The sequence below is a fragment of the Crocodylus porosus genome, unplaced genomic scaffold, assembly GCF_001723895.1.
Source record: "Crocodylus porosus isolate Cpor-Errol unplaced genomic scaffold, CroPor_comp1, whole genome shotgun sequence".
In the NCBI taxonomy this organism is placed as follows: domain Eukaryota; kingdom Metazoa; phylum Chordata; order Crocodylia; family Crocodylidae; genus Crocodylus; species Crocodylus porosus.
The window spans coordinates 16867673-16880595 of record NW_017728912.1 but is presented as its reverse complement, the minus strand read 5'-3'; the positions used below and the strand labels follow the sequence as shown (position 1 = coordinate 16880595).

The window sequence follows — 12923 nt, the reverse complement described above, 5'->3', positions numbered from 1 at the left end:
TTCATTGATTTCAAGACAATGTTTCCCCCCTTATTTAGTGTGAGGGCTGGGGAAAAGTTTGCTGTCTTGGAATTGAGTATGCCTCTGCACTCCCCAACAGCCTTGGGTTCCTGCCACCCCCTGTCTTGCCCTCTCCTCCCCTTCCCTCCATCATCTTCCTCCTGTACTGCTTCTGCCCACTTTCTTTTCCCTGACATTCTTTGCTCCTGTACTGGAAAGCTCTGTCCACTTTGCAACCTGGAATATGGAGCACAACTGCAGTCTGGCCCCACAGCAGCAGGGCTGGCTTTGCACCACTGCTATGGGGCTGGGCTCTGTTCCCCAGGCTGCGGTGGACATGGAGCCAGCCAGCGCTGGAGGAAAGGTAAGTGAAGGGAGGAGGGAGGCAGGGACTCAATGCTGAGGGGAACAGGCACAAGGGAGGGGGGTGGTAAGTGGGGGCAAAGAGGGAGCAAGATGCCTGCCCCCTATTACCTTCCCCTCCTTACCATGTGATACCTTACTGCCTGTCCCCCACTGCCTACCCCATTACTGCCCCTCTCATCACCTGGGGTGGGGGAGGGAGGGGAAGATGCATAAGACCATCCTCCAGTAGTTAGATTTTATACGTGGGAAATTATAACAAATGTATACATTTTCTGTGTATAGAATCTAATTATTGGGAGGTCATCTTAAATTCAGGGTCATCTTGGATCCAGGTAAATGCAGCATTTACCATGCAATTAAGTATGTATGTATTTGTATATGTAGTTAGAGTGAATATATGGATAAGTGACTGTTTATCTGCTGCTGTTCAACACACAGTTGGGATTGAAAGTATAAATTAGATTTATAAATATGCACACAATTTTCTCTACGTAGGCTTTGGGATATTGACCTTATCACTGAGGGTGGATTTCCGAAGTTAAACAGATATCAGCAACCCTGAAAATCAGGCCAGTTAGGTGATTAAGTATGGGCTAGCTATTAAAGTGGGTGTCAAACTTTAGATGTTCATGGTTGAAAATATGAGCTCGTACCTTTCCCAAAGCATTGCTGCATCTCTTTGGAAATTACCAGCACCGTACATAAGTAAAGACAGGCACTTTTTCTGGACAAGTATTACATAAGACTTGTGCTCCCCTACTGAAAGCAATATTGAGAGCCCGCCTAGGTTCTACCTATTCCCTTCACACAATTAGCTTAACTGTATTTTGAGAGTGCCACAGTGAATAAATAAACTATGAGTCTTATACTAATATGTTCGCATATTGGTTCCATTTTTTGGAGTTTAATTTTCCACCTCCCAAAACTACCAAAGCAGAGGGCAAATATTTCATTAAAATAGACTAAATCCCAGCTTGAATTGTGCCTTCTGCACTTAACAGTAAACATTGATTCATACCTACTTGAATGTTCAAGACATGACAAGGTATCTTTTGTCCCTGCAGAGACATGCCTTGTGTTATCCAGACTGTTAGAAAAATAATTGTTTAAATATAACATTTGGAAAATAACTACTAGAACATATCCCCAGTTCTGTATTTGTCTGGCAGTGCCTAATGTTGGCTGTGGATATAGGATCCAGATACCTTGTTCTGGAGGGGAGTGGGGGGAGAGGTACTGTCAGACCAACCATGGCCCTTCCATTTGATAATAGGCAAATTTATTGATATCCAGTGATAACAGAAACAAAGTACAAACAAATGAGCAATTCTATATATCTACCAAATCCTAGGGCTGTCATCAGAGTCAAATTACATCTGGCTAAGACGTGGTCTTCACTCTGAGGCTCTTCCTCAGGTGTCAGATGGCAGCATGTCAGCAATCTAGAGGTGGGATGCCGAGGCCCACAGCCCCCCTCTAGTGAGGTGCATGAGACGGGCTGCTGGGATGCCGTCTGTCCATGGTGGTCTCAGAGACCCTTCCCAGGGGATGGTGATGGGGACAGGGACCCCTCTCAGGGAGATGGAAGGGGACAAGACAAAGTGGGGGACAAGGAGGGTGGAAAAGGAGGGATACTTTGTTACTCTCAAGTCTCTGCTTTTGTATTCTCCTTCCCTCCTCATGACTCTTCATCCGTGGCTGTCTCTGGTTGGTTGTTTCTCTGTGGTTGCAAATCTACGTAGCCTTCTAGGCTTTCTCCAAATCTGGTTCATTTCCTCAAAACTGGGAATCAGGCTCCCCTGCTGCTCTAGGGCCTTGCAGCTGGTGTCACTTATTCATAGATTCATAGATTGTTAGGGGCTGGAAGGGACCTTGCAGGTCATTGGGTCCAGCCCCTGCTCTAGGCAGAAAGACAAGTGGAGTTAGGTGATCCCAGTGAGGTGACTGTCTAGTCTCCTCTTGAAAGCCTCTAGGGTAGGTGACTGCACCACTCTGGAGGGAGCTTATTCCACAGTCTGGACCCCCTGACTGTGAAGGAGTTTTTCTTGGTATCAAGCCTGAAGCAGCCTTACAGGAATTTGTATCCATTGGTCCTGGTTTTCCCCAAGGGTGCACTAGTGAACAGTTGTTCACCAAGCTCCTGATGCACTCCTGTGATATAGCGGTAAGCCGCTATCAAGTCCCCTGTCAACCTTCTTCTCTTTAGGCTAAAGAGGCCCAGGTTCCTGAGCCTTTCCTCATATGGCTTGCCTTGCAAGTCCCTGATCATATGGGTGGCTCTTTTCTGGACCCTCTAAAGTTTTTCCATGTCCTTATTGAAGTGCAGCTCCCAGAACTGAATGCAGTACTCCAACTTCAGTCTGGCCAATGCCTGAGTACAGCGGGAGTATCACTTCTTTAGTTTTACATAAGATGCATCAGTTGATGCATGCCAGCATGTTGTTTGCCCTGCTGACCACTGCCTCTCACTGACGGCTCACATTCATGTGATGGTTGACCATTACTCCAGGTCCCTTTTGGCCGTGGTGTAAGTCAAGCTGTCACTACTGAGCCTGTATTGTTGTTGAGGTTTGTTTGCCCCCAGATCGAGCGCCTTACATTTTGGAAGTGTTAAACTTCATCTCATTCCAGTCTTCCCAACTCTCGAGCCTGTCCAGGTCCACCTGTATCTGCAACCTATCTTCTGGCGTGACCACACTGCCCCATAACTTGGTGCTGTCTGTGAATTTGGCCAGTGAGCTTTTCACTCCCCCCATCCAAATCATTGATAAAGATGTTGAAAAGCAGCAGTCCAAGCACAGACCCCTGAGGGACACCACTGGCCACTTCACAACAAGATGACGCAGATCCGTTCATGAGAACTCTCTGGGTCCTACCCTGTAGCCAGTTTCCCACCCCCTAAACTGTCGAGCAGCTGAGCCCACAAATCTTCCAGTTTCCCCACAAGGATATCATGGGATACTAGATCAAAGCCTTTTGGAAGTCTAGGTATGTAACATCTACCTAATTTCCCATGTCCAGGTGGCAGAGACCTGATCATAGAAGGAGATGCGATTGGTAAGACAAGACCTACCCACAACAAAGTCATGCTGGCTGTCGCTCAGAATCTTACCTTCTGCGAGCGTATTGCACATAGATTCTTTAATGAGCTTTTCCAGGATTTTCCCTGGGATGGAGGTTAGGCTGATTGGCTTATAGTTGCCCGAGTCCTCCCTCTTCTCCTTCTTGAAGATGGGCACAATGTTGGCCCTCTTCCAATCCTCCGGGATCTCCCCTGTGTGCCATGAATTCTGAAAGAGTTTTGCTGGGGGTTCTGTGAAAACCTCAGCCAGCTCCATCAGCACTCTCGGATGGAGTCCATCCGGTCCTGCTGACTTATAAATGTTGAGCTTTTCTAATTGGTATTGCACCCACTCAGCATCCACAGTGGGGAGGGTGTCAGTCCCGGCATGCCCCCTATGAGCCTTATGTTGCCTGACATTCCCCATGGTCTGGTGAAATATTGAAAAAAAGTGGGCATTTAGGAGTTCAGTTTTTTCCTAAATGTCAGTTACTAGCTGTCCCGAGATGTTAAGCTGGGGTCCCGCACTTCCATTTGTTATCTTGTGTTATGGGCAGTATGGTATATACTCCCTCTCTTTCCAGACTGTTTTCCAAACTATGTGTTCTTTTTGGCCTTGTTGTGTTAGACAACCTGTCTGCCTTGAAGGCTGTGATCTCGTGTTATGGCATGCCCCCTCAATTATTAGACTATGTGTGTATCCATTGGCCTTGTGGTGTTAGACAGCCTGTCTGCTACCAATGTGTGTGAGACCCAAGCTTCTTAGAAATCAATTAACCCTGCTATTAATTCTAATGCATATACATATACCTATAAGCCAGTTCCCCAAAACAAACTTTTAAATACCATTTCTAAGCCAACACCTAAGAGTCCCTGGCAGAGTGCTGTACTAGGTGCTGTACAAAAAATGTTTATTATTTGTGTGGTGCTGTGATGAATATGGGTTTCCACAAAAGTTTATTTAAGTACATATTTTCCTTTGAAGTCCTTTAAAGTTCCTTTGTGTATTTTTGTAATAATATTTTTTTTAAAGAAAACGTTAGGGCATAAGTCCCACCAGATACCTGTTAATTAAAAATGAATAAATGACCCATTTTATTTTGGTCTCTATTGTTTTTCTAGGTTTGACATACCACAAGCTCTATTTTCCCCTAATAGCATGTGGCTCCAAGAGTTTGTACTCTCATCTGCATTTTTTTTTTAAGTTTTGGAGCTGGATTGTTCATTTAACCTTGAATTCAGTGTCCGGAAAGTTGCTTTTTCTGACCATCCACCATTAGAAAAATGAGACCTTTAGCAGTTCTAGCAAATGTACACTGTTATTTAGGTCTAAGTTCTCCTAGCCAAGCAATGGGTTTTGAAGGCTCAACCAGACTGCTGCCCTGTTTCACTGGGCAAGGTGCAGCAGCCTCTACAGTAGAATTAGCAAGCTGGAATCTAAGCAATAGGTAAGCTAGACATTAGCACACACAGTGGGTCCTCAGTTACTTGGGTAAGTCAATGAACAGAGGTTGATTTGTTAACTCATTTTATTAATAGGAGGGGGAAAAAACTGATTGAGATTACCGGAGCTGTAGCTTGCATTTAACTTGACTCAGCTGTCTGTCACCCTGACCTTTCTAGTCAAGGTAAACCGCAGTGGAACAAAAGAGAGAGTTAAACAAATTGGTGAAGGCAGCTTAGAAGGCTAAAAGGTTTTCAGCACATGAAATATGCAATTAAAAATATACTAACAAAAATTGTATTCCATGAATCCTGATGAAGAGATAACTGAAAATGAATAATGGTTGAGATGACCAGTTTTGTCCTTCCCCTTCACATATGTTGAAAATGGCTGTCTGCAGTTAATACATTTCAGAAACTGGAACCAATCCTCTCTAGGCAAGTTGCCCATAAAATTCACAGATCCAGCAATGATGAGGTATGTTGATATTTATAGAAGAGTAGAATACCATAACAAATGAATAATCTGCCTCACTGGTTTTCTAGAGATACAGAAACATGGAACATATTTGGAAATCCTTACTAAATTTTACTCAGGCCATTGACCTCAGTGCTGGTATGAAAAGGAGTACAAACTGAATAAGGACTTCGAAGTTTGGCCACCAGTAATTATAGTGGGTTGCATGTTGGTTTGTTACTTGTTTGATAGGTACCAGTCAGAACACGGAGTGAAGGAAAGAAGTGCCACCTTAGTGGGAGCTTCACAATGCACACTGCTACCTTACCTTCCCCTATTTGCAAAGGGGGACAACTGCTGTAACACTACCCTAAAATATGGAAGTGGGCTCTCCGGTGTCTGGTTGCCAAGTTAGGCAGAGCCATAGAGTGGCTTTATTTCCGTGGTGGCTGGAACTGCTCTGGCCATGAATTCAAAATCATGCTACTTGGTGTTGTGTCGTGTTCAAGACCTTTCAGGTCTGTATATAAATTTGTGTCCTCTGAAGAACCAGAGGAGTAGATTTGTAAATTAATGTATGCATGTATTCAAAGACATAAGAAATGTCAGTTATGAAAAGTTAAACTGAATATACAAGGTAGCAACCCCACTGTAATTTCAAAGAAGAAATGTATCAAATGGCCTGTCCAAATACTTTGCATCCTCTTGACTTAAAATATTTTGCATCATTTGTAGCTTCAGATCCTAATACTTTACAATGTAATAATTTCCATATGTCCCATGCAACTTGCTAAAGCTCTTCTGTAGACATTACCTAATTCATCTTAGAATCATCTTGGAAGCACTGATCTGAGTTATTCTACATGCACTAGCTATAAATATATGTGCTAAGTAGTTTTTTTTTAAAACCAGCTAAAACTTGATCATTTTTGTCAGAGTAAATGTTCATTTGCTGTAGCGCAGAGAGAGAGAGAACACAAAAACTTCTTAGGCAAAGATTGAACTTGAAAAAAGTAAAGGGAAGAGAGAGCATTGTAAAATGTCTGATTGGATCCAGTTGCAGCTATTATGGAAAATGCCCCCAATAAATATCTGCTACTTTTCCTTCTGCTGAAATTGTGGCTTGATGGTTCTGTCTTTACAGACTGTGACTGAGAAACACAAGCTCAATGTCCCTGAGACAATGACCGAAGTCCTGGATGTTTCAGATGAGGAAGGTAAGCAGCTTTATTACACTTTCTTATTTAATGTCATGTATGCTGCTTGCCTTAAAGGGTCAAACTATCTGCATAAGTACTTGACATTTACATTTTGCAGTTCTTGAAATACTGTGTTACTGTGTGATCTTTATTTAATTGTCTTTTAGGTACCAGATTTGAATTAAAGATTAAAAATGACCCTAAATCAAATCCCTAGATACAAACTCCAGTTTCAGACCCACACTTATTTGAACTCACATGTGAACACTTCCAAACATCTGTGTTTATCATTCAGATCTAAAGTGTTCCTAATGTTGAGCTTGCCCACTCTAAAGAGAAGTCTGAGCAGTGAAAATCTTGGTGCAGGGTTATCTGTATCAGCTATTCATATCAGAGAGAAACAGATGAAGAGCTCTGTTTATTTTGAAACATTCACATAAGAAGATGCATAGGTCTGGAGGAAAGGAGACTGTTGCTTCAGAGGCCTTTTGGCTCTGCAGCTCACATATTCATAAGGCATGACATAAAGTAACAAACAAGCTAATATCTTTGGCATTCTCCTTTCCAGTTCAATTCCACATGTAGACTGGAAGCGTATTACTTTACTAAAGTCCCAAGAAAACTTCTGTGACATTTATCTATTATTGCCTTCCAGCAGTTTTGTACTGAATAGAAATAAGCAAAGTAGATCTGGAAGATATACTACTAATAGTCTATGAAAGATTGCTTAAAAACTTCAAATCCTGCGTCTGCTGGAACAGTCATGGATATGTATGCAAGTTACAAGAATTGGCTGGATTTCTTTTCATTTTTGAAATGTGGCTTAACATTAAAGCAATAATATTTTACATGTGACATATTAGATAGTGGTTCTTATCTGCTGGGGATTTTCTTAAGTGTGAGTGAAAAAATCCCAGAGCACCTAAGGGATTTAGGAACCTAAGTTATATTTTACAATGCAATGTAGGCACTTCTTAACCTAAATCTCTTTAGAAGTAAATGGGACTTAGATTCCCAACTGCCAAAGTCACTTTATGAATTGGGGGCTCAGACTGATAAATTATGATTTAAAATGTTAACTGATATAAGTGGAATGATAGGTTATGTTTTTCAGTTGGTTATGTTTTTCAGTATGCTTTTAGCAGCCTGCACACTAGGGCTAAGCAAGTATTTGAATCTATATGCAGTCAAGGCACTGATAAATTGCAATCAATAATTCTTTCTGTAGTACCGGATTAAGCCACCTTTACTCTTTTTGAGCAATATCTTCCTCCTCAAGCAATTGTGGCAAAATCAAACCTTTTGAGGATTGTTTTTATGTTTCTTCTTTAATTCCCTTTTTTCCGCCTGTAAACTTCTGCTTAACCCTCTTGATCTGCAAAGCAGAATACATCTTTTGACTACAGTGTCTGGAGAAATTAGCTTACTGGGTATCCACTTTTTCTCAAACTGACTTGTATGTTGTGCAGCCTTTAAACACTCTGATGATGAACGCTTCATTGATGGGGAAGGATATAGTGGCACAGGTGCTATTAGAAGGAGTTTTTGGAGTAAGACATACAACCTTTCTATCTCTGTTTAATTCAGCTTTATGTCTCTATTTTTGTGCTGAAACCAAATGAATCTGCATAATCTAGGTGCCTAACCCTGCTCCATGTTGTTCCTTTTGAGTGCATCTGGGTGTAAGTTTTCTGGAAGCTGGAAAACCCAAAGTCAATTTACCTGTATTGTTAATTATTTGGCAGCACTTACTGTGGCCCTTTAGCATGACTAATCCTCTGGGGAATGTTACATTAACACTCTGTGTTTTCCTGTCACCATTTGACAAATACAATTTGTCAATAGCTAGAAGATGTGAAATCAACCCTCCAATACATAACCTCTCAGACATAGACACTGTGCTGAGCACTCATACTTAATGCTTCCTCTGTGGTCCTGTCACTGATTACTAAATAGAATGATTGCAAAGAATAAACTTCATGTCATCCTTTTTGTTAGCTTCATTCTTGGAGGCAAAAGCATTTTGGATGCCATGAAAATTTGACATTATGGGTGGTGACTAAAATAGAAATTTGAAGTACCTGGGGGCTAGAAATTAGACTTTCATGAGAGAGGATGAACCTTTTATTAATGGTAGAGTGTCTCTAAGTGAATAGCAATACAGCTATTGTATACTCTGCTCTTTACTGTGTTGGAGTGCTAAGATATACGCTGAAATAAATACAAAAGACACTTAACGTGCTAACTTAAGTCGAATAAATGGAAAATGACAGATAAGTATTTCAGAGCAGTACTGTGGAGATGTTTTATTAGGAGCAATTAAAAAAATGTGTATAGTAATATAATCCCTTATTAGTAATATACATTCATAATATGCATTAAAAGGAAATATTTCTGGTGTGTTTTTAATTGTCTCTCTGATGAGAGAAAGTTTCTGTTACATGTGTGGGCAAGGGCTTATATTTGATCTTTGGTAATTTTTCCACTGTTTGTATATTGAGGAGTAGGGATTCTGTTCAAGAACACTTCTGGATATCAGTCAGAATGTGGTTTTTGGGCCCAGCTCAGCGTTCACTCTGAGGTGGTATCATTGGCATTTTGTGTTTTTATTTTAAATTGTGTTTTATTTATTAAAATAACCATTTTTATTATTTATTTGCTGGTGTGTGCCCTAGGCAATCCATGGCGCACACACAGAGGTCTGTGTATGAAGGAATAGTAGTTGGGTTGCCATCAATAGTGTTGGTGGAAAGTGAATTTATAGTGAAGAAAAGGCATTTTTGTACCAGAAGCTTGATGTAGAAGACATGAAGTTAAGAGTTGGGAAATAGAAAGAAAGTGAGTTGTAAACTTTTAGGCATTATGAAAAGAAACGGAGTGAGAAGGGAAAACTTCTAGGGATAGAGTGCCAATTGGCCTGCAGAGTTGTGTTATCTGGTTTGTAGGACTTTTTTAGGGGGCTGGGAATTTGTGAGCAGGTCCTGCACCAGGGACATGTTTCAGCAGCAGTGGCAGGGCAAATACAAATCTAGCCTGGGGGGGAGAAACAAATGAGTCTGACATCCTTGTTCTAGGTTGACAAATACTCCAGTCCTGCTGCATTATAAACAAAAAGCCCCATTACATCGGTAAAACACATTTTGGCATCTGTATGTACTTGCCTGTGTGTAAATCATCATTATAACACACATATATATGTCAATCCTTAATGTTTTTTAAGACATGAATAGACAAAGCCTTGGCTGGGATGATATAGTTGAGAATGGTCCTGCTTTGAGCAGGGGGCTGAACTAGATGACCTCCTGAGGTCCCTTCTAACCTTAATTTTCCATGATTCTGTATGAGACATTTTCCATTCTAGTGCTATGTTTTCATATGAGGAATTCTTAATGATGATTTAGCACCAACTGTCTGCTCAGTGTTGCACAAAATGGAGAAATAAAAACAGTCAGTTCCCAAAGGATAAGGGATTAAGGCTCTAATTCTGCAGAGACATGGGGACAAGCCTTCTTTTTACATTCAGGCCAATACTTCAGACTTCTGCCATCACATATGCCATATAAGGTTGTGAATAGGTATGTTCCCTGACTTACAGAGCTGTGCTAGAAGCCCCTCAGGTAAATACAGTTTAACTGCCAGAACTGCAGTTTTTAAGAAAGTAACTTCTCTCACAAGGTGGATTTACTATGCTGATAACTTCATCAGTATAATTGCATCCATATAAGAAGCACTTTGCAGGTATAGAGTAAGAATACTGAGCAGTAAGTGATTTGCTCCCACTCTGTTCTGCCCCTCTGAAGCAACTAGGGGAAGCTCTAGGCTCCCCCTAGGTGTTAACCCAAGGGCTGGCAGGGCCCCGTACACATTGGGAGGGCTCCTAATGTGCATGGGGCGGGAGAGCTGCAGCTGCAGAGCTCTGCTGTCCTATGTACATAGGGACAAGCCTGGTGTCCAGTGAGGCTTCCCTGCACAGTCTGGGGCAGATTCCAGCCAGCTCTCGGTTGCAGAGACTACTCTAAATGTGGTGCACATCCCAGAGCTGGCTGGGACCAGCCTCTCCCTCACAGCTGTTTCCTAGCCACATGGGGCTTTTGATACCTGCAAAAGTGCCTTAATGCACATGTCAATGCGCTAAGGCACATTAATGTTGTGTATGTCAACTGACTTGGGATTAACTTTAGTTCCAAGTTGGTCAACACCCAGCATTAATGCGCCTTTGCACATAGAAACGTAGACATGCAGCTAAATCACCTTAATGGCATTAGGAAAATGCAAATTATGTTTAGGTGTACATAAAAGCATGTATAGGCATGCCCAGTATATAGTTTCCATTCTAGGCTTTGCTGCTGACTTACTTTGTTACTTTGGGAAAGTCACTTCAACACACCTGCTTCTGAGCCCCTGGACACAGGACAATGGGGCTCCCCGATCACCTCTCCACTGGGCCCCACCCCTGATGCCCTCCCCCCACCCAGCCCCAGCAGTTCGGGTCTCAAAAAAAGTTAATAACCCCACACTCACCAGCAGTAGCAGCTGCTATCAGGGTCACTGGAGCATCGTGGAAGAGCACCCCCATGCAGCAGGGGGCAGTGGGGCCTGGTCCTGGCCACCTGGCATCCGCAGTGCCGCTGTCCCATCGTGCGGGTGTGGCAGAAGTGGATTGGTAGGGTGCTGCATGGCTCCTTGCACTCTTGGGCAGCTGGGGCCACTGTATCTGTCACCCGGGCCTTGTGCTAGAAGGCGGGACTCTGCCACGAGACCCCAGTGACGCCGATGGCAGCTGCTACTGCCAGTGAGTGCAAGGCTTTTTTTTTTTTTTTTTTTAATAGCTAGTAAGCTGCAGCTGGGCTGGGCAGCCCTAGCTCAGATTTGCACCTCTTGTATTTGAGCTGCTGCAAGTGCATGTGCTTGCACGTGTGGACTCGCCCAGTGATTTTATAGTAAAATGATTTCTTTTTTTCAAGTTTAAGGCATGCAAACTCAGCTGAAAATCAGTGTGGATTCTTAGATCATGCATGATTTTCTACAAAGATCTTGCAATCGGAAGTTTTATGATAATGTGTTTTAGAGGATCTCTCTGTCATCTGTGCATTGCTTTCATTCTGCATTGTTAAGCGGTAATGCTTAGAGTTGGACAAACATTTCGTATGCAGACTTCTTTCTTATGCAGATTGTTTGTCCATTTTCTTTCTTTTTTTTAACAAAAAACATTTCTTGGAAAATATACGTTTCATGGGAAAAAAAGCAAATCATCATCGTCATTAATATTATGGATTTTCAAACAGAAGAATGTTTACCAGTTAATGCAAAACTTAAGAATTTAGTTGCAGAAGACCAAATAGTTTTTTTTAACAAAAAGCCAAAGAAGTTGAAGAAGAAAAGAAACTGACATTTTTTATCAGCAATTTTCACAGAAAAATTCACTTCATGACTGTATTTTTAACAAATTAAGTTAGAAAGTCAGCAGGCTTGACTCTGAAGACTTGAAGCATATTTGTTCCATAAGAAAGTGCCATTATACATCTAGTTTTCAGAATAGGAACTCACTTTAAAGTCAAAATTGAATATTTGGCAATTTTGCTTTCTCAAATAGTCTCATTGGATCTCTTTTTAGTGGTAATAAGGAAAGGATAGTAGATTATTAGGAGATACTATAACATCTACTTATAAAATCATTCTGCACAGATGAGTTTAACTGTATGTGCTGAAATGGAATTTTTTTTTAGGGGTACACCGATAGAGATTTTGGGGGCTGGTACTGATAGCCGATTTTTAAGGAGGCATATCTGCCAATTCTGATCCAATTTCTGATACGGCTGTGTGCAGCTGGTAAGTCTGTTATAGTGGAAGAGGCATGGTGGAGAGGGGTGCAGGACAGAGCTGTGACTCGTCTGGGGGGTGAAGGGAGGAGGAGTGGCTCCCACTACTGTGCACACCCTAGAAGGGCACAGGGAGTAGGGGAAGTGTGCCCCTGGATCTGCACTGGGTAGGGCAAGGCAGGATGCAGCTGAGGCCAGGGGTCACACTGGGCTCTTCCCAGCAGGGGAAGAGGGGTTGGGCCACACTGTGCTTGGGGAAAGCGAGAGGTGGTGCTGGAAGGGGGGCTATATGGGAGCTATGGTGAAATTTAGGTGGCTGCAGCCCCCCCGCCTCTGCTTCCAGCGCCACTGCCACTTGCCCCAAGCTCAGTGCAGCCCAGCTGCCCCCGCTCCCCCACTGGGAAGAGCCCGGCGTGGCTACTGGCCTCAGTCCCAGCCCCAGCTGCAGCCTGCCCTACCCCACCCTGAGCAGATCCCAGGGCACACCCCCCCACATGCCCTTCTGGGGTGTGTGCAGCAGCAGGAGCCACCCCCCTCCCCATTCTTCTGGACAAGCTGTGGCTCTGTCTCACACTCTG

General features: G+C 42.7%; 1 protein-coding gene across 11 annotated transcripts in view; it reads left to right on the top strand.

The window, feature by feature from the left end:
* ANK2 (ankyrin 2) overlaps nt 1-12923 on the top strand; it is a 550591-nt gene that overhangs the window by 435689 nt on the left and 101979 nt on the right. For all 11 annotated transcript variants that reach the window (XM_019534075.1, XM_019534077.1, XM_019534078.1 and 8 more), the window contains one exon: nt 6472-6544. In XM_019534075.1, the coding sequence (XP_019389620.1) occupies nt 6472-6544 (73 nt within the window). The remainder of the gene's footprint in view (nt 1-6471; nt 6545-12923) is intronic.